This window comes from Anneissia japonica, unplaced genomic scaffold, assembly GCF_011630105.1.
Source record: "Anneissia japonica isolate Jap-2015-1 unplaced genomic scaffold, ASM1163010v1 scaffold2392_len1475705_cov187, whole genome shotgun sequence".
In the NCBI taxonomy this organism is placed as follows: domain Eukaryota; kingdom Metazoa; phylum Echinodermata; class Crinoidea; order Comatulida; family Comatulidae; genus Anneissia; species Anneissia japonica.
Window position 1 is genome coordinate 789,967 of NW_022751777.1, and position 23,144 is coordinate 813,110.

The 23,144-nt window shown below is 33.6% G+C and overlaps 1 protein-coding gene across 3 annotated transcripts in view; it reads right to left on the reverse strand.

Moving 5' to 3' along the window:
- Positions 1-7,379: 7,379 nt before the first annotated feature.
- The window catches only part of LOC117121839 (2-oxoglutarate dehydrogenase, mitochondrial-like), a 63,144-nt gene continuing 47,379 nt past the window's right edge, over positions 7,380-23,144 (reverse strand). For 2 of the 3 annotated variants that reach the window (XM_033267216.1, XM_033267217.1), the window contains exons 16-23: positions 21,673-21,851; positions 20,915-20,986; positions 16,126-16,194; positions 13,118-13,243; positions 12,382-12,454; positions 11,056-11,219; positions 8,492-8,646; positions 7,380-8,176 (exon numbers count right to left, since the gene is read on the reverse strand). In XM_033267216.1, the coding sequence (XP_033123107.1) occupies positions 8,074-8,176; positions 8,492-8,646; positions 11,056-11,219; positions 12,382-12,454; positions 13,118-13,243; positions 16,126-16,194; positions 20,915-20,986; positions 21,673-21,851 (941 nt within the window). In that variant the 3' untranslated portion in view covers positions 7,380-8,073. The remainder of the gene's footprint in view (positions 8,177-8,491; positions 8,647-11,055; positions 11,220-12,381; positions 12,455-13,117; positions 13,244-16,125; positions 16,195-20,914; positions 20,987-21,672; positions 21,852-23,144) is intronic. The other variant, XM_033267218.1, reaches the window with a different exon arrangement.

Sequence of the window (23,144 nt, forward strand, 5' to 3'; positions counted from 1 at the left end):
AAGGCAGTGCTTAAAAAGTACACGTAAATCTGACATAAGTAGGTTTGCATGCTAATAATTACCATGAAAACGTATAGATAACCTTGAATAAACGTTAACGAATGGTTCGCCATATAATGTTTAGAATGGAAACTATAATTAACGTTGAAACAGGCTCGTGTGATAATGGTTAAAAATTAAGCGCACATGTAACCTCAAATAAACGTTATTACATGGTTTGCTAATCATTAAATAAGAATGCAAACGTATAATACGTTACGTTGAATTAACGTTTGCAAAATGATAGTTGAAATATAAATGTACATTTAACTTTGGAAATAGTTTGCAAACTAACGGTTATCATGTTATCGTATATGTAAACTTAAATATAGGTTAACATATTATATCGATTCGCGAAAAAAACAAAAAACCGGTTAGAATACAATGCAGAGCCCCCGCCGGTAGGGGTTCTGGGGGCCGATACCCCTGGGCGTTCTGACAATCTGAGCATTATTAAGCTGTTTTTAGCGAGTGTTTATTGACAATATCAGGTACATAAACAAAAATATGTTTAATAAAGCCACGTACAATTCGAGTTTCAATGTATGTTTAATTTAAGCACCCGAACTATGTACACAAACATTCACCACTCAAACAAAAAATGGATGAAAAAAGTTAACCTTTTCTAACATTCGACACTCTTTCTACCCCTCGATCCTGTTACACCTGTATACTCCTACACCCCTGATTCTTAATTAATTTGTTTAAAGGGCCAATATTTATTTTGAGTTGGGCTCATGGGCCAAAAGAAAATATCTGAGTACCGGTAATTAACCAAGTCGTTATAATGTTTTTGGTAATTTCGAATTCTACTTTTTGTTACAATATATGGTAACAAATTCTGTAACTTTAAGCAAAGAATACGTACATAATTATCAATATTCTGTTCATATCCTAGTTGGTTTAAACAGTGGGGTGGATTTTGAATCCGGCATTAATAGCTAAACACATAAGTTATTATTATTCCTTAATAATGACCAAATCAAGCAATTTGTATATTATTTTATGTGAAATACAGTGTAGGCTATTTATTGCAAAATGGTGGAAAAATATATTGATGTTCCAAGTAATGTTTTTGTCCATAAGCCTTGTAACTACTTAGAGGACCTCTCCCCCTCCTAGCCAACTATCTCCAACACTCTCTCTACCCCGAAGAGGGATGTTATACCTGTGTCCGCCAGAAATCTCCTATCCACCTCAGATTTAACTATAGTGGGGAAAATTTTGTATTTACATTAGACATATTAGATGCCCGGTTTCGGATTAGAGGATTATATTTGAGTTAAAATATTATCATTTTATTTGGTTCTGAAAAAGTAGTCTCGAATTCGAGACCAATTTTTCAGAACCATACAAAAATGAATAATACTTTTAAACAAAGCTAACCCAATAATTGGAGACCCAACCTCCTAGTAGACTACCCCAAGCCCCAGGTCCCAGGAGTGGTCTCGAATTGGAGAGCGAACTCTATTTAAAAATGTATGTCATGAAATGCAATTTGTTTTTTGATTGTACAATGTACGGTGGTGTTACATTATCTTTCGAAAATACACGTCAGTCTGTGCAAATTAATGCAAGTTTCTGAAATTTCCAAGAACTACAGTACAATTACTCTTTAGAAAGGACTGTTCGAAAAGTCCAAAAATGGCAAACAGTTTGAAACTCTTTTTTTCACTTGCCTGGTAGTCAATTTCATATAACATTTAAAATATCATTTCCGTGTGTGGGTGTAGGTGGGGGTATGTGCCGAGTCAAGCCATACTGTAATTTTGGCACACAAATGATATTAATTAATGAAATTATTTGTCTGGCCAAAACCAGACAAGCCGGACCGCTTCCTCCTACGGCCTTGTAAGTCCCTTTTTATTGTTCGGATTTAACCAATGCCATATTTCTTTTAATGCCAAAAGTCACATTGCATAGCTTTCTGCTCAACTTAATAAAATGTAAAAGGAAGTTATATAATTACTTTAATGGCTATACTTGTACTGTACTACTTAAGGCCTAATTTGCCGAGTCAGTAATTTATTTAAAGTGTATCTGTAAAAAGAGCAGAGATGGTAAAATATGAACAATGACACATCATTCGGGATTTATGGCAATAAACCGCCATGTATTTTCTTAATTTTTAAAAATATAAATATATACAGTAAATCCATAAATATAAAAATAAAATTAATATAAATATATATATAAATAGGCCTACTGTATTTGCTCGAATAAACAGAAAAATTGTATTGTTTTTTGTTAAATTTTCATTTAAATACGAATTTTCAATCATGGATGGATGACGTCCAACGTGTTCTGCATGCTGCTATTTTGCCAATGAATGTCTTCTTTGTTTCTTTATTTATAATCAATTTTTAGTAACGCGTCAGTGAATTCGCATAAATAGTGTACTTACCTGACTGCGTGCGTGTTTGATGCTGAAAACTGGAGTTTCAATCACATAATCAACATTGGTTGTGACAATGAACGCGCAAGACCGCACGCGCCACCAAAGCTTTCGGTGAATTGAATCTCAAACGAAAGCTCTCTAATGACTCAAGTTACTGCATGATTGTTTTATATTTTTAATTAAAAAATTCTTATAATTTTAATTATATTTTTCCTGAATTCGTGATTATTCGTCGTCATGCCTAGACCTAAATGCGTGACAAATTTAAGATAACGCATGTGTTTCTGCCAAATGCGTGTTACATCCAAAATCACTTTAAAATGCGGGATCGTCTCGCACGATGCGAAACGGTTGGTAGGCCTAATGCCTTTTAAGCCAAGATTATTTTGTTACGTTTCTTCACAGAGGGGGGTTCGTCCGAACCCCTTGAACCCCCACCCCTTGGATCCGCCACTGAGGTGCTACGGGATTTTTCATTTACTACGGAAACTAGAAGGCATGGTTACGGAAATGCATTTTAGTAACTTGAGAAGTCTGAATTATTAATTGTGGTAGTAGTAGCCTTGTTGTAATATCAATAATTGCAATAATATTAATAATAACTTGTTATGTTTCTGTGAAAGGTATGGGCCTCGAAGCGGAATGTTATACAGTAGTAACACTAATGTTTCGCTATCTTCTAGTGTGACCGCGGTAATTTGACCTTTAAAGCGACTTCTGTTTTTATTTATGTATGTTATTGAATCCGAGGCTACAGTGTTATAATTAAATATGTAGTACTACTGTAGTAGGAAATCATAAAATGATAAAATATGTAGAAACCTTATAATAAAGAATACAAAAGTTCTCCTTTCTCCTTGTTAATTGATCTAAAGCCTACATACAGGTAATAGTAATTAAAACAGGATTGTCATAAATTATTCATAATTCAACTGCCATCCTTCAATTCAATATCAATTCAAATCACTTTTTATTTCCACACATTTACAGCAAGTTATATTGAACAAAATAAAAATGTACAAAGAGCACCGTGAATAGTCAAAAGGGACTTTATTTAATTGTTGCATGTTTGCAAACATGTTCCCATTTGCTTTATTGGACAGTAACTTTTATATTATTTAAATCTAAATATTATGTCTAAACTTCAGTAACTATAAAATAATTACTAAAACTACATTTTTTCTAGGTGCTAACCGTAAAAACGCCCTGACAGCCAAGGCTACAGATGCGGAAATTGAAAAGATAGTAATGGCTGAAATTTGCAGCGGAAAAGATGAGGGCAAAAATTCCATTTCGTATGTCACTATATTGACAAGTGAATGAATTTATAAAATAGTAGCTCATAAAGGTGAGACAGCAAGAACTCTGTAATGATAAATTAATGATCATAATATTATGAACATGATATGAAAGCTGGAGTTACACTCCATGCAGTGGAAGTGCAAATTCCTGTGTAAATTGGAATCAAGTTTTGAAAATTCCTTCGTAAAATAACATGTGTTAAAGTTTACTTCATTAATTATTTATTTTCATTTAACACGCCAAGTACAATGTGTTGACAGATGACCAATGTTTTATAGCACTTGTCCGATAACAGTGATTTTGACCTAGCTCTGCTGTGTTCCTAAAAGGAGCCTATTTTTACTATTCTTTGCAAAGGAAATAAAAATTGAAGAAAATCCCGAGATTTTAGTATGAATTCCTATTGTCTTTCCTAATTTTTAATATAACGTAAAATTAGAATTATTTCATTGTTAATGTTAACCAACATGCAACGTTAAAATTAGGTTACCTTAGCATATCAACGTTGAAAAAACGTTTGGTTTGTAAAGGTTAATTAACACTTAAACATAAACGTTAATATGACGTTAGAATAGCGTTATTGTACCGTTTTATAGTGACGAAAATTTAACGTTGTGTCAACGTTAATATAACAAACATATTACGTTCAAACAATGTTAGGTTGGTAACGTTAAACTGACCGTTCAAACACCAACGTTAATTTGACGTTAGAATAGTGTTATTGCACCGTTTAATAGTAACCGCAATTTAAAGTTGTGGTAATATTAATTTAACAAACATATTAACGTTAGGTTGGTAACGTTAAACTAACTGTTCAAACACACTAACGTTAATGTGACGTTAGAAGAGCGTTATATATATGAACGTTTAAAAGAAGTTAGGTTGGCAACGGTAAACTAACATTCAAACGCCAACGTTGATGTAATGTTAGAATGCCGTTAATTCTCTGTTTAATAGTAACTAAATAAATAACGTTCAAACACGAGTAGATTAACGTAGAAAATACGTTAGATTGGTAGCGCCAAACCAACGTTCAAATACCAACATTAATGAAACATTAGAATAACGTTTATTGCTAACCAATATATTACGTTGTAGAAACGTTATTGTAATGAGCAATATAACGTTAGTGCAACGATAGAGTGGTAACGTTAACTTAACGTTCAAATACCAACGTTACTGTATTGTTAAAATAATGTTATTTTACAGTTCATTTTACAGTAACCAAAATTTGACGTTGTGTAAACATAAGTAGATTGCCGTTGAGAAAACGTTAAAGTGGTAACATTAAACCAACGTTCAAACACCAACGTTAATTTAACGTTAGAATAACGTTTATAGTTAACGAAAATATAACGTTGTGGAAACGTTATTGTAATAAGCAAAACAACGTTAGTGCAACGTTAGCTTTACAACGTTTAATCAACGTATGCGGTAAACGTAAAAATCAACGTTAATATAATAATAACGTTTGCTATCTGGGTTTATTACCCTGTTTCTAAAGTGTTTCATTATTGCACACACAGGCGCTTATTAACTCGAATAAGCGCCGCGGCGCTTAGCGAAAAAAATCACGTTTGGTGCGGCGTTTATTCGATTAGCGGCGCTTATTCGATTATTTACGGTACAGCTGGGAAAACTTTATTTTCTCAATACTACAAAATGAGGTGAGACACAAGTGACATTCTGTCCACATTTCTGTTGCGTAATGTAAAGCTTGACTGTTCAGATTATCAAATTTACAAAAAAAAAACAAAAAAAAAAAAATTGTTGTAGGGCCATCATATAGTCATAATAGGCCCTATATACCGTGTTTATTGCTGAGGATTTTTGAGGGGCCATTTATTCGATGGAGGTATTTTTGGTATAAAAAGGATACGTATATAGGTCTACTCAAGTAAACGCCCCTCGTAATTTCACTGTACAGTCAACTAATACTCCAGACTTTTGTCATGGTTACTATGTTCTCCCTTTTAGCCCCCACCCCCTTTCGGACACCTCTGGATCCGCCCCTGTAATGATTATGGCACCTCTCTAGATGGCCATGAAATGGCACTCAGACTTAAATTTTTATACAATTTTCTTTTTTTTCTCCATTATTTTTTACTTTGACTCAAGGGGGTGGGGTGGACTTTGAATCCGGCATTAATAGCTAAACACAGAAGTTATTATTATTCCTTGACCAAATCAAGCAATTTGTATATTATTTTATGTGAAATACAGTGCAGGCTATTTATTGCAAAATGGTGGAAAAATATATTGATGTTCCAAGTAATGTTTTTGTCCATAAGCCTTGTAACTACTTAGAGGACCTCTCCCCCTCCTAGCCAACTATCTCCAACACTCTCTCTACTCGAAGAGGGATGTTATACCTGTGTCCGCCAGAAATCTCCTATCCACCTCAGATTTAACTATAGTGGGGAAATTTTTTTATTTACATTAGACACATTAGATGCCCGGTTTCGGATTAGAGGATTAGATTTTAGTTAAAAGATTATCATTTTATTTGGTTCTGAAAAAGTAGTCTCGAATTCGAGACCTCTCTAATTCGAGACCACTTTTTCAGAACCATACAAAAATGAATAATCCTTTTAAACAAAGCTAACCCAATAATTGGAGACCCAACCCCCTAGTAGACTACCCCAAGCCCCAGGTCCCAGGGGTGGTCCCGAATTGGAGAGCGAACTCTATTTAAAAATGTATGTCATGAAATGCAATTTGTTTTTTGATTGTACAATGTACGGTGGTGTTACGTTATCTTTCGAAAAAGACACGTCAGTCTGTGCAAATTAATGCAAGTTTCTGAAATTTCCAAGAACTTCAGTACAATTACTCTTTAGAAAGGACTGTTCGAAAAGTCCAAAAATGGCAAACAGTTTGAAACTCATTTTTTTCACTTGCCTGGTAGTCAATTTCATATAACATTTAAAATATCATTTCCGTGTGTGGGTGTAATTGTGGGGGTATGTGTCGAGTCAAGCCATACTGTAATTTTGGCACACAAATGATATTAATTAATGAAATTATTGGTCTGGCCAAAACCAGACCGCTTCCTACGGCCTTGTAAGTCCCTTTTTATTGTTCGGACATAACCAATGCCATATTTCTTTTAATGCCAAAAGTCACATTGCATGGCTTTCTGCTCAACTTAATAAATGTAAAAGGAAGTTATATAATTACTTTAATGTCTATACTGTATTACTTAAGGTCTAATTTGCCGAGTCAGTAATTTATTTTAAAGTGTATCTGTAAAAAGAGCAGAGATGGTAAAATATGAACAATGACACATCATTCGGGATTTATGGCAATAAACCGCCATGTATTTTCTTAATTTTTAAAAATATAAATATATACAGTAAATCCATAAATATAAAAATAAAATTAATATAAATATATATATAAATAGGCCTACTGTATTTGCTCGAATAAACAGAAAAATTGTATTGTTTTTTGTTAAATTTTCATTTAAATACGAATTTTCAATCATGGATGGATGACGTCCAACGTGTTCTGCATGCTGCTATTTTGCCAATGAATGTCCTGAGGTGAACTTGAACCTCTCATTAAGGAATTTCTGGTGCTGCAACTGTCTTTAAATTAAATGCACAGGATACAATAAAAACAAACTAAAACTAACATGTAATCTTAAACTTTGCGATTTATTTCATCAATAATAACAGAAGATTTCAACCTCATACATACAATAAGCATTAATAGCTACCGTCTATATTCACACTTGCATTGCTACAAAATCGCATGAATGAGAAGAAATAACAATCAATGTGAATCTTATTATTTAATAACATCTACGAAAGAAAATAACATTTTCATAAAGAATGAATCTACTTTTTTCTACAATTGTTTAAAATGCATTTTCAATGTTATTTTTTGTTTTTATTTAAATATTTTTAAAGGCACAAAATCAAATGTGCATTGATGCTTTCACAACCAATCTACACAAACTGTAGAATTATTTTATCTACAATAAATTCACCCTAATTTCAAGTCACTTAACGTTGTTGTGAATACAATATAATATACCGCACACAAAAATACAAGAAAATATGTTTAATGAGTAATTAAAGCCAAAAAATATAGTGTAATACCAATCTGAACATTTTTGAATCAGGATATTTTTACATATATAATCAACAAAAATTGCTTTTTAAAAAACATTCAGTAAATCACAATACTGTAATTTAAAGTACTAAGTATCTTGTACCACATGAGCAATTCCAGATGAAACCAGTTCCAGCTAGTTCCAGCCAGCTAATTGATAAAACAACATGGTCAGGGATATGCTAGATGGCTTGTGAAAACATCACAGAAGAGGCTTATTCAATAGTGAATGCTGTGTCCAAGAGGTTCTGTAATTCAGTCAAGTGCAGACTTTTGTTACCGGTAGCTGTTGAAGCTTGTGCTCCACGACCAGCAAAACTGTGAGGAAAAAAGGGGAAAAAAATGGGGGAAAATGTCATCAATGGAATTTTTATTGCTTCAAAAGCCATCAAAGGCTAATAGAGAGGCTACTCCACAGCAAGATAAACGTGCAAGTGTAGCTCTAGTCATACACATTGTTTCAAGAATTGCAAAGCCTATTTTGCTAGATCTTTCACAAATTCTGAATACATCTAGAATTTGCAAAGACTGGAGACAATATTCTGACACTCAGATGTCCAATCTATGTTATACATACTCTAGCACAATGACTAGTGCAATGACTGCAAATTTGATGCACAATTTGTGGCTTACCTGCAGAGACGTTCCCTCTGTAGTGCAGTATGTATACGTGGCTGGACGTATGACCAGGCACCCATGTTCTTGTGTTCCTCTTGTGCCCAGATGATCCTGGCATTTGGATACTTGTTGGCCTCTTCCGTCACCATATCATAGGGGAATGGCGATATCTAACCAATAAGAAAAGACAATTATTATATTATATTACCCGTTTAAAAAATAATAAACTGCACCTTGGATCATTGTTGAAATTGTAGCGATATAAATTTATAACCACTGTCATTATTTCAAAGTTTCCCTCTAATTAAAGACCACATCCAATTAAAGACCACTTTTTTGTTGTCCCAAATTTAACCAAAGCTGCTAAAGTCAATGGAAACCCCAGTCTCAAAAGTGGTCTGAAATCGGGAGAACTGCATTAATTAAATATTCGATCATTCTTCTAATATTATTGTTAGCTCTTTAATGATATATAAATACATCTAAAACATCTGATAAAGCTGACGATAACTGTTATTGAAAGCTCATAAAACAAGATTAGCAACGACTGTCCGACTTGTTTGACCTAACCGACAGTATCAAATTTTAAGTGACAAATAACTGTGATATGTCCATTATTTAGGTGTAATATGATATCAGTCTCAAGTTTAAATTTCAACTCCTAACCCAATTTTCCAAACTCTTTAATTGGAGGAAGAACTGCATAATTAAATATTTGATCATTCTTCTAATATTATTGTTAGCTCAAAGATAAATAAATACATAAAGTGAAGCATCTGAAAAAGCTCGCATTAACTGTTGTTGAAAGCTCATAAAACATGTTTAGCAACAAGACTAGCAACAGAGAGAAGAACATAGCTAAAATCAATAGCATTCCGACATGATTTATAGTATGTGCTCCTCAAACTGGCATTTATAGGTTAAGGAATAAATAGAATAAACACTACATCACCATAATACCATGGAGGTATTATTGAGGTGGAGATCACTCGGCAACGCATCTCTTTGATGCAACAAACCAATGTGTTCCTCGCCTATGGATCAGACACGGGCGTATCATTTAATTATCATTTTTTTCGTTAGCAACAACTTGGCGGCGACCTACTTTTATACGCTTCAATGCGACAGTTGTGCGATAAACTGTTTGATTTTAACTCATTAAATATCTTTAAAATTAAAAATGTTCCCCTGATTTGATTTTTTCGGACTTTTAGTATGTTATTATGTGTATATTGCAGAAACAGATTCCACAAAATATTTCTTTTACAACTAATTCTGTGTTTATTGTAATTTTGTCTAAAGATTGATTGATTGCTCTATAAAGCAAAGGCAGTGTAAAACTGAAAATTACTCTGACTTTGGATTGAATTTTCAAATAGTACCATACTATACCTTACTTTTAAATGAAAGATAAATGTATTAGATTCAAGGTGGAAATGATTACGCAGCCATAGTGATTGACTGTAAGTAGTGCGCATTGAGAAAGGAGAAAGGAAAAAGGAAGGTGCTCTCCATTTCGCCATGTTCAGTTTTTTGGTAAACTAAGCCTTAAAGCATTTGGACTTCAAAGGCATCGCGCAAACGTCCTTTACGCGCTGCGGGAGCTTTGTCCTAGGCTCATTTTCATAGTGCTGCGTGTTTTCGAGTGATCTCCTTCTCTAATACCTCCATGGGAATACTAGAGAATAAACTGAAATATATTTCATCCATCAAATCAAGGTTATATTTTATCAATTTTTTATCTCATTTTTTAAATATATATTTTAAAAATATTGTTTATGCATTACCATAAGAATATCTGTATTGAAATTGGAAAATTATAGAAAGGCTGAATTCTAATACAACAACCAAGGTACATACAAGTTTTCAAATTCTTTTGCCCCATCAGATTAACAATATTGACAATAGATGCTTAAGTATATTCAGGATAGCAACTGTCAATCAAGGTTTAGGTGTATAAGAACCACGTTTTGAGAAAATCGGCCTCAAAGATAAACTAACCTGTACAAAATAATATGACTAGGATTACAGAATATATGCAGAGAACACGGTTTTGGCAAGAAAATTCACTTACAAAGTATACAATCATAATAAGTATCAAGTTATTCAAAAAAAATTAAAATCAAAATTTTGTAAAAATGTTGGCTTTGGCCTGTTTTGGTGAATATCTCAATATGATTTCACCAAAGATGCATCTCATTTTGTGGTGAGACCTCACATATTTTGGGTGTAATATTATACTATTTTGCCCATATATGGGCATAAGCACACAATGTTTCACATACAATTTGATAGTGTGGACAGAACACTAAATTTCAACTCCAAACTCAGCCTTCAGGAGGTTAACTTATCTGAATTTCCTTAATTGCTTGCTCGCTCTTTAAAATTCACTTCTAGCTTTGAAGCTTTCCTCAATCACATACCCTTGCACAATTTCTAATAATATAAATTTATTTCTACTCTCATAAATAATTACTACTTCTCTACAACTGTCTCCAATACATTTGCAACCTAAACTTGGTAGTGGAATTAACAAGTGATTTCCATAAAAAACTGAAAGCTATAAAGAGTATAATTACCTGCTCAATTGTAGCTATCGCTACTTGTTCATTTAAACCTTTGGTTTCCCTTTCTTTAATCAGGTTGAAATACACACGCCCGGAACAAAATATTAGATTTTTTACAGCATCTGGATTCTTGGATGCTAATCCGGTCTCTGGTAGAAGACGTTGGAAAGAGGTTCCTATCAAGAATAAATAAAAATTTGTTAACATATGTATTACATGTGGTAGGCTAAAAAAAAAAATTAGAAAAAGAAAATTTAATTATTTAGATTGATTACCTTGAAAGCAAATGAGTTAAGTATAAGAAGTTGATAGCATTTAATTAAAATTTAAAATGAAAAAAATAAAATAAATAAAATCAACTTCCATGAGCCTTATGAAATATTATTCATCTGTTTACTATGCCAAAAACATCCATTCATTATGAAATAATAAAATCTATATTTTCATATCAATGTTTTGTTACTTTGGATGCACTAATTATGCGTGCCGCTATTACAAACAAGAGTGTTTATTCAATAAAGAGAAAAGGAAAAACATTAGCATGAACAGTTCTTTAAGAGTACTATTTCACATAGGGTTACAACAATGCAAGAATGCCGATTCCAATGTGTTTTTGATCTAAAAAAGAAGCTTAAAATAATATGCTATGTGTGATTAAAAGTTTATTAAATAGAAAAACAATGATGTGCATTCGAAGGTAAGCACTATAAAAAAATATGTTGATTATGCAACAACACCAAAGTAATGCAATACTGCACCAGCCACTCTTATCCAGTGTTATAATATGAATACTAGAGCACTAACTCCAATGCATTCTATGTCCTAAAAAACGCAGAGCTGTGTGTGTTCACTCAGCAAGATGGCTGCCGTATATCCGGTCAACCAAAATATGCCCAAGCATCATTTTCAATAGCGCCCTTCATTTAATATAAAAGTTCTGAGTACAGCTAAGTTCCCCGTATGTTTAAAACTTGGAGTTGCGGTGTAGCTGACATAATTTCAATTCTCATTCGTCAGTACTATATTTTTAAATCATATCCTCTACTTGGCCTGTTCCTGGCTAGGTAAGGCTAGTATAATAATTTATTAACATTATTAATGAAATAATTATTTAAGGTTGTAATATATATACTACACCTGAATGTGGTCATCTTGTTAAGTACACATACACAACCCTATACTGCTTGGTCGCCTAGTTAGCACTCTAGTTGTTATAATACATCTATGCTCTTGCCTCAGTTGCCATTTTTGATGCAAAAATACAAAATTATTTCCTTAGCATCTGGCTAGGTTATGGCATCAACTCAATCAAGTTACAATACAAAGAATTAGACTTACCTTCCACCATCTCATCAAAAGAAGATCGAGCCTCAGGCAGACGAAGCAGACTCTTCGGTGTCATTATAATAAGCTACAAAGACAGAAAGAAATAGAAAAGGAAAGAAGAAAGAAAATCAATATTCAACATAACACACTGACAAAATTTTAAATACTGAAAACAGATGTTTTTGTCTACAAAAAAAAACCAAAAACATTAAAATATTGAATTGGTCAGTAAAAATTGACCAAATATTATATCAACTTTAAGGCCAATCAACCTTTCCGCTAAGCTAGGCTCCACCCCTTGGATATTGTTGCTAGGGTCCCATAAAACAACAGTAAACATACACAAACACATGCGCTAGTGGGACAACACGTGTGTTTGTGGGACGTGCACGTATTCCTGCGCTGTTCTGATTGGTCAGTTGTTAGGAATGATTGACATTCCGGAAAGGCCTATCCTGAGAGCGTCGTCGTACCACGCAGCCCAATTAATTTATCATCGGGGACAGTCTTTAGAGTTAAGAATATTAAACATGTTTAATAATCAAGATGTAACCGCCCCCGATGTAGACCTATCGCGTCTGTGTTAAGCCCACACAGATCCAACGTGACAGCAAATCGCATCAGTCTGCGTCAAACACGGAGTTGGCTTTTTGGTAACAAACAATTCAGTTCCTTTCTAATTTAAAGACTTCCCTTTCAAAATATTGGATACCAGCCAATGTATAGTTTCGAAACAAAATAACCTTACTGGTTTTCTGAAAGACATTGCGATCTGTCGTCGTAGAACGTGGAAGTAGTTAGCTGGCGTGCTGCAGTTGACAATCTGCCAGTTACAATCATGCAGTTGATCAATTGCGAACTTCTCATCCAGAGTCTATGCGAAGATGCAAACAATAAGTTATTATAAATACATGTGAAAAGATGAGGCTAAACTTTTATATACATTGTTTAGGAACAGAAACAACAAAAGAAAAGTAATTTTTTTTTTCTCATACTACTGCAAAAGCAGAAAAAATTAATTGTGGTGTGAGGTTAAAAATGCTCAAGATACTATTGCATGGCATATAAAGTAATGTTGCAAATAAATAAATAATTCAGTACTTTAATTAGATTGATAAATGTATAGTTCTTGAATTGTAAAAAATGTTTTTTTTTTTGTGTTTTTTTTTTTGTTTTTTTTTTTCTGAAATTTCCATTTCTTTAAATTGATGGTAGCTAACATGCCAAAAAATAAATGTTTTTTTTGAAATCATAATTATATGCAGGCTGCAAGGTAAAAGAAAGTCTAGCCTAAATAGTGGATGAAAATCATAAAAAAAGCATAACATGGTAAATACAACCAATTTAAAGTCACCTGTATTATAATTATGACATAAAACAATAATTTTTAATAAAATAACTGTTTATATATTAATAACAACTAATAATAAAATTAACAATATTCATAATAATAATAATAACACTAATTATACATAAATCAAAATTATAATAATAATTAGAAACAGTAGTTGGAAATTGAGAATCCATCATCATATCAAACTAGTTGTAGCAACGTTATGAGTGAAGTGGTATAAAGGGGAACACACAGGGTTTGGGGAGCGTATAGTGTCACACATATCTAGAATTTTCATCCTAATAATAAACTGGTGATACCAAATTCATATGGACTACAGTTTTGCTGAACACATTTCAATACAGAGCAACCAGCGTCTAAAATAAAGAAATTATTCAAAAACACAACCAGATATTTAAAAAAAATACCTGACCACAACACACACAAGACATAAATAATCACAAGCTATTTGTAAATGTAATGCTCTATCCCCACTATCAAATTTTATTTGAGAAATTGGTGAGATGTACCCATATACGGGCATGATAATGTCATATTACACTTAAATGTCATTTGTTTGACACATAAAATTTGATAGTGTGGAAATAACTTAAAATTTCTTCAAAATCATACATTAAGTATCACTCATTTTTACATGCTTGATACAATAAAACACAATCTAAAATTAAATATTAAATTGGAATATGAATACATGAATCACACAGCAAAAATAGTCAAATGTCATGAGGAGTTTAAGTACTGTACAGCAAATAGAATTTTGGTACATCAATTTTCCAAAACTAAATAAATTATCATTGTGTATTGTACACACAATGATAATTTATTGTGTATAATTGTGTAAACGATACACAATGATAATTCATTTAGTTTTATGTATCGTTTACAACCCCAGCAATGATTATTTATTGCTAGATAAAGAGCAAAGCAAAAAACAACTTAAAGCGTAGTATATCAAGAGGGGGAAAGGGGTAAAAATACACTGGTTAATTTTGACCTGTTCTTTAGAGAATGCAGTGGATGCAAGACATTTGAAATCAAGCTCTGTTAACATTATGTTTCAATTGACCAATCTGTGTGATTTGCCCATATATGGCATGATGATGGCAAATCACACCCATATATGGGCGTGATGTCATATCACATTCATATATGGACATGGTGATGTTATATCACAACCATATAAGGGCACGATGATATCATATCATATCCATATATGGGCAAGTCACATGTATCTGTCACATATAACCTAATAGTATTAACAGTGCTTTAGGGTGGCATCAGTGGGCACAGCCTGTGTTTAATTTTATTGTCACCAAATTTTTCCCTTATCCTCTCAATGAGAACTGTATTTGTATACCTGCCAACTCTCACGCATAATGTGCGAATCTCGCGCATGAGCCTCTACTTTTCACATCTTACGCCTACGTTGTATTATCTCATGCATCATAAAAATTTTACAAAAGAATAAACGTATAGGCCAAATATACCCTACAATTCATAAAATGGAGTGAATTCACCATTAAAATGTGAGTACAGGGGATAAACTTCCTTTAACGAAGCTATACCGACCAACGACTATAATTAGTAGCAGTTGCACCATTGTAGGGTTTGCTTTTAGTATAGTAAATTTAGTGTGGTCATTAATGATTTCAAGAATACCGGAATGGTAATCATCTCTATTAATCACGACAACTCCATTTCCTTTGTCAGTTTTAATGATAATAATTCCTTTGTATATTAGCATTGTGAACTATACCCACTTGTGCGCCCTTTTTTGGGATCTCCTGCCTGCTGAGGATTCTATGTTCTATGTACGCAAATACACGTGTAAACTAAAATAAAGAAGTACTACCCACTAATTTATGGAAAGACCTGAACTTAAATCACAGCAATATTATCAGGAAGGTAATTTCTCTTCACAAACATTAATTTAAAAGGCAATCTTTGGCCCGTATTCTTTAAAAGCAGACTAACTTCAGTTCAGGACCAACTACCAGACTGTCTATTTACACAGAACACAACATCAGTAGGTGACAGCGACATTGGCAAATACACAGCCTTACAACAGGTGTTATGCACGCATTGTTAGCAGTTTTTTCTGCATTCTGCATGCTTAGCGAAGGGTAACCAGAGTCACCAACTGGTCAGAATATTATTTGGTTGTGTGACAGTTTTTGGTAACAGAAGATGAGCTTATGCTAAGTGATACGTCACTTTGCTACGCTGTTGCCGTCACGTACGATGTCGATCAATGTAAAAAATTATATAGAAATTTTCTGCTGGTATCACATGATGCTGTTGCACTGTGTAAATAGGCTTTGACTTTAGTCCACTTTCATGAATATGGACCCTCACTATAAGCATGCAGCCAGTTCTAATGCATCTACTGGACATCCCATTACCTTCGGTGCATACTGCTGTGTGAGGGCGCTTTCATTATTGAGATCGCTTGTTGAGTTATTATGATACACCTCATATAACGACAATATCGAAAAACATCATGTATAAATAAAGAACATGAATTATCAAGATTAACAGTTATGTCTCCATTGGAAGCAAACAGAAATTGTATCAATGAATGTGTACATAGCATGTTAGATTATGTGTGCATAGTAATATAACAACAATGATAATAGTAATAATTTTACATCTGCAAGACATCAAAATTCTCTTCAAACTTCAAATATTCATCTTGTCAGATAACATTAATTTATTTAAAATTTAAATAAAATATAAAAAGAAAATTCAACCTCTGCTTGAAATATAGATTGAATACTTTCTATAGTCTACCAGAAATATGGATCCATTGGACAAATTGCAACAAATCATTTTATGATCTAAATATAAACCTAATTATGTGACAACATACTAAAAGTTTACCGAAGTAGGACCAACACAAAGGTGATTTTTATAACCAAAATTGTAGCATTGTTTATCAGTAGACTTCTACACGATACATACTCTGGTTTTCAAAAAAGTCTTATTTATGATTGATCAATTGTTAGGTCAATGTAGGTCATTTGTTTGTTGCCGGAAAAGAGAGACCCGCATGCGAGATTTGCTTCGGGAGATTCGGGAGGACTATTACTCCGGTTTTGCAGGAATTACAGAGCTATAATGATTGGACATTATCTGGAATCATGCCAGAGCAGTTCTATTTATGAAAGTTGCTTGGGTCTTAATTGTTAATGCTTATCTTATTCATTGTTTTTCGATAAACATCAGATACATTAACATACTTGGGTGGCCCAAAATACATAGACAATTAAGACTGTATAACAGTAGACCACATGTCATGCATGCCTAATATATTAATGAAAATTTCAGTTCCTAAACCTTTTTATATTTGAGAAATTGTTGACAACTTTAGGGAGACTCGGGGAGGCTATCGGAAAATATCCGTTCGATTTATAACGTGGTAACATAGCCATCGGAAGCATTGAGCAAGTGGCATGGAGGGGAGGGGAGAGCATGGAGGGGAGGGGCAGGGGGATTGACAAATTAGGTAGTAACTGAAGAATGGAGACCTGCTATCTCTATTCATGGATACAGGATTTTGAAGTTAGCAAGGTCTGGGAGTATATCCACTCTAGCCCCACCATGGTTGATAAACAATTTGTTTGGCACCTATGAATGTCCGAAAATAGATGCTAACCTAGAGCCACTATCCCTTCCCCTCAAGGGGCAGCCACAATATATAAATTTAGCATGGATAGACTATATGTTAGAAATGTGGCACCTGGAAATAGCAGCTGGATTAAAAGCTGTAGAAAATAATATTGTTAAAATTTAATTTATCATTGCCATAACTAGATTAGATGAATTGAGTTGCTTATTCTTGCAAAAGTGCAAGAAACACAAACACATGTATAATACATAAAACAAAAATTACTATAACATATTTTAATTATATTTACATTGTGTGGAGGGTAATAAGCTATGAAGTATAAACAATATGCAATAAATAAAACACAGGATACAATATGCTATGCAAATGAGCCTCTTATGCCTACACGTTAATGAACCTACTGCTCGTACAATTTTAATTACATTTTCTTGCAAAGTTCAGCCTGGAACATAAAGTATCTCTAGATGAATTAGGCCTATACTATCACTTGAATTGTAAAAAAAAATAAGTATATGCTGTGTTTGCTTCTGGAAGGCCTTATACCGATTACGCATTAATTTTTAGTCAATCCTTGTTATATTCATGGCAGACAGACCCTGCAGGTATACTTCCATGGAGAGATCCACTTTAGTGTATAGTTCAGAAGTTTAAAAGTTAAAATAGAGGACTTCCTTATGTTGTGGTTATATTAAACTAATAACAATAAAGGCCATTCAACAAACAACATGAAACATCAAAATTATTAGGTTAAACTTTTCACCTCAGTGCACATAATTTTTTTGGGATATGAGACATTTGACAATGTACTGAATATAAAATCTTAAATATTTTTTTCAGTAAACTATCAGAAATATGGGTAGTTTATACTAGAAAGCCTTCAGAACCCATGCAACACTAAAACTGCGATCCAACAGGCAATGAATATTCCAATTTGACTTAGTGTAGGTGTTTTTACATGTTTTTATTTGTATTCTTTTAATTTTGTATTATTCATTTGTTATTTTTCCACAGACACATATATGAATGCCTGAACTGATATTTTATGGGTTTCATACTACTTTCTATACAAAAGAGATACCATGAATCATATAACTATTGTCCGACTCTGTGCGACTATGATGATAATGTCGCCAAATTCCCAAACGTAACTAAATATTTTCAAAATCGATCTTTGTCTTTTTTACTAAAAATTAAAGAATGTTAAAAAAGTTGAAATGTACATTGGCAATACAAAAACACCTGCGCATGATGGGTTTTCATTTAGCTATATAACATTAAAAAGTCAATGCGATACATACATTCATATAAAAGTGAGAAAAAGTGGTCCGGCCAGCCGGTGTGTGCATGTGCGATTCCGACGGCCCTGGGTAATAGGTAGGAACAAAAAGATTTCTTGCACAATAACAAGATATTCGATCGTAGACGAAAGTCCAGTGGTGGCTTTAGAGTGGCAGGACCAGCTAACTTCGGCTTTGAATTGAGAAAATTGAATTATAGTTGCAGTAGGTAGGCTAGGCTTAGTGCCTATGTTTATTAATTTAATATTAATTAATGAATGCAAAATAGTGTTTGAAAAGAACAACATGAAGAAGAACAGTGGAGAAACTTAGAGCGGCTTAAATAATTATCGGAAAAATATATGATAATGAATGTCATTATATAATATTTTTATTTTACGTGATATAAAGTGAATTTTTGAGAACTATTCCCCAGTGGTGAAGGCCTCATAATTCGACATCGAATCCTAAACTTGTGACATGATTTCCAACATTTCTTTATATGAAAAGTGTAGAATAGTAGGCCTATTTCAAATTTACCGATAGAACAATTGTAAAACATTTGCCTATGACTATATTGATGAAAATCTCGCATACATTTTCCTACTCCCGAGTCACAGCTTGGTCGTCATGCACAGGGCAGGTCTCACCAGTTGTCTATTAATCGTACGTATCAATATATTTAAAATTAAATTGTATTATATTCATATAACTAAGCATTTAATCAAATATTCGGCATATATATTAGGGTAACTATCCAACACAAAACACAATTTCAGTGGGATGTAACGTACGAAGTTGCGTACTTGCGTATGTACGTAAGTGTTAGTAACAGAGTAGGCACAGAGTGTTGAAGGCAAATTTAACCAATCAGAAGCGCGAGCGGCAAACCAAATTAAAGCGCTTGGTAGCCAAGACACTGCACACATTAACATAGGCGGAGCCCAGTTAAAAAGTTCAGTTTTCTTTGCTATAAAAATCACCTTTCACATGGGTGTATTTTGGTAAACTTTTTGTATGTTGTAGAGATGAAATTTAACTATATATATTCATGGAAAAACGTTTTGTTGCAATTATGTCCAACTTCAGTGTTTCAAATCCGTATTTCTGGTGGACTACTAGCTGTAAGCTGTTAAAAAACAGACACACACACACACTCAAGAAAAAAAAAATGAATCAAGTAAAAATTGTGTAATCATATACGCCATAAAAAAAAGAATTTCATTTGCCACAGTTTGGTTATGATAATAAAGGAATCTTGAATCTCGAATTTTGGTTAAATTTGAAATGAAAATTTCTGAAAACCTGGTAACTACTACCACTGGGGGACTTCCAGAGGCCTAGAATTTCGCCCTACATAGCTACCATCATGGATTAATTAAATGATAAAACTAAATTACTAATGAGCACAAATACTTCGAAACGGAAAAATAATGAAATGCTGATATTAAAATCAAGTCCAAGTCTTACAAAAGCTATTTCAATTTTTACATATATAGTAGTTAGCAAAAGATCATATCTGTTTCTGCTGCAGCAGTGCAAAGGCCTAGTAGCGCTATTCGCTGTGCGGTGCTCTATTTGTAACCTAGCTGCTCAGGCTAGGCTGCTGGAAGTCCATTGGTTAAAAGACGTTGATGGCACTGTTTCAAAATAGACCCGATAAAATGGTGTATATGAAGCTTCCATAATAAAGCTGCACTCAATATATAATGCTTAGCTGCACTTAACACTCAGTATATGAAGATCAGCAACACTCAAAATACGAAGTTGACCTGCACTCGACACTCAATATATAATGCTTAGCTGCACTTAACATCAATATATGATGCTTAGCGGCACTTAACACTCAGTATATGAAGATCAGCAATTCTCAAAATACAAAGCTGACCTGCACTCGACACTCAATATATGATGCTGAGCTGCACTCAACAATCAATATACAATGCTGAACAGTACTCAAAATAAAAAGCTGAGCTGCACTCAATATATGAAATTGAGCTGTACTAAACACTCAATATATAATGCTCACTTACACTCAACACTCAATATATGAAGATGAGCTGTACTCAGCACTCAATCTGTACTCAAAATAAAAAAGCTGAGCTGCACACAATACATTAAGCTGAGCTCCACTCAACACTCAATATATGATGCTGAGCAACACTCAAATATTATGAGCTGCATACAGTATGTGAAGCTGAGCTTTATTCATGATAATTAGACTCATATGAAAAGTAGCACTTATGGTATAAAGACATGCTGAAAATAATGCTTCAGAAAACTTACCGGTATGACATCTGGGTCATCATTGCACATTTGCAAAAATCTTTCCAGTCTGGCACTGGAATGCTCTGGGCCCTGTAAAGAAGTCAGAGAAAAAAAGATGCTAATGATATTTATGTATAGACCAAAGTTCAGTTGCAAGCCAATGGCCAATGGACACTTTCTTTAAAATAGCATTGACTGATTAAATGGAACACGAGTGATCCAACCAACAAGATGCAAGGATAGTAAAATCTGGGATATAACATCACAATATAGTCATTCATACATGGGATAACTATCAGTTTGCGCCAATCCTGCATTGTGTAACTAATTCAGGATGATCATGGAGGACTGAATCTTTCCTAATATCATGTTGTCATCTACCTAATACACTGAACATTAGAACTACTCCCTCCACTCCTTAAAAATACAAGGGTCTGTGTAAAAATCTGATAAACATTCAAGCACTCAACATCATTAATTTAATGATTTAAAAGATCAATTTGTCAAACGTCTTTTGAATGTTTTTCATTTAAGCCTCTCTGCTACTAGCATGGGCGTATCTAAAAAAACATTGAAAACACCATTGAAAATCAAGTTCAAAGCTACATTTACACTAGACACGATAACGACAACATATCATCGCCATCACTTCACCATCGTGCGTCCCACCAGCCCCCGCCCCCCCCCTTCAAGACTCCTAGATACTCTTCTGGCTATATAGCTCACCATAGATAGTTTAAATTCATAAAAAATAGCATTAATATATATCAACTGACCATTCCTTCATAGCCATGTGGCAGTAACATTACTAAGCCACTTTGGCGATACCACTTGGATTGACCGCTTGATATGAACTGGTCAATGATGCACTGAGCGTTGTTGGCGAAGTCTCCAAACTGTGCTTCCCAACATACCAGGGCTTGAGGGTTAGTCATGGAGAATCCCAACTCAAATCCTGTACGGAAAATGAAAGATAGTTTCATAAATGTGAGCTGTCTTGACAAAATGAGTCTAGTGGTACGCCAGGTAGATTTGATTTATTCAACATATTTTCACAAAAATTGGGTTTCGATTTGTCAAATAAGTTTAATATGTATATTTCATAGTAGTAACAGTTCGGAGTTGAGTTACCTAAGGCAATCATGTTTTTGAGGCACATGTTGTAAAGCTATTTTTCAGAATTGATAGGAAACCCAACACAAAATGTATCAGTTGTTCATCTTAGAAGCCATTTTCTCTTAAGTATGTTCTTAGACATGTAAACATTAAAAAGATCTTACTCCGATTTTTCTCAACCTAGGAACATACTTCATTACCACATAATTCATTTTGTCACAAAGGCTCATAAATTTAATTTTAAGAATCTATAAAGTAAAACTAGTATACAAAAATTTTAATACTATTTAAACCGAGTTACAGAATAAACTTTGCAAATCAATTATTAGACTTGGAAAAAAATAAAAAAAGAGGCCTAGAAATCAAGTTAGTGGGAGTGGAATGTTAGAAGCAGTCAATATAGCCAGATACCCTAATTAATCCGTCCTGGTCACCCTAAGCCCTGTTGACACTTGATTTTTCACCTGGTATACAAATGGCGGCCATTTTGAAAAATGGTCGCCAAATTTATCTAAAATGTGCATATAATTGGAACTAAATAAGCTACAGATATGATGTTGGTGTCTAAAATCATAATTTCTATACAGGCAACAAACCAGACATATAAAAACTACTGTCACTCATACCAGAATGGAACATAATTAAAAAATAGGTGTTTATTTGTTTTAAAATATCCGCAAAATATACTTAAAATGTGTATAAAATAAGGGTAAGTATATAAACTCACCAAAAAGTAGTCGTGTTTGGTATCGTTGGAAAGCTCTTCCGATGCTGAATAATGTATTGCAGTTTATATATCAGAAACAATGTATTGTCCCATAAAGTCCAATTATGCACTCCTACTACTACCTAAAACATTACTACCAAGCCTTAAGTAACGCATGTGCTTTCTGGGCGAAGTCCGAGTCCAAATGGGCCCTGGAGAGGGTTAGATACTTTTACTTACAGTAACACTGATACTCAGCACTCTCCTACAACGCCTTAACAATATGTAACATTTTCTATAATTTCCGAAAAAACCAAATAGACCAAAATCCCACAAACACAATATTTGGCAGATTTATTAGAAGGGGTTCTTTAAACTATGCCCCTGGATGCCCCACTATGGAGGTTTGACCAGTTATGTAATGCC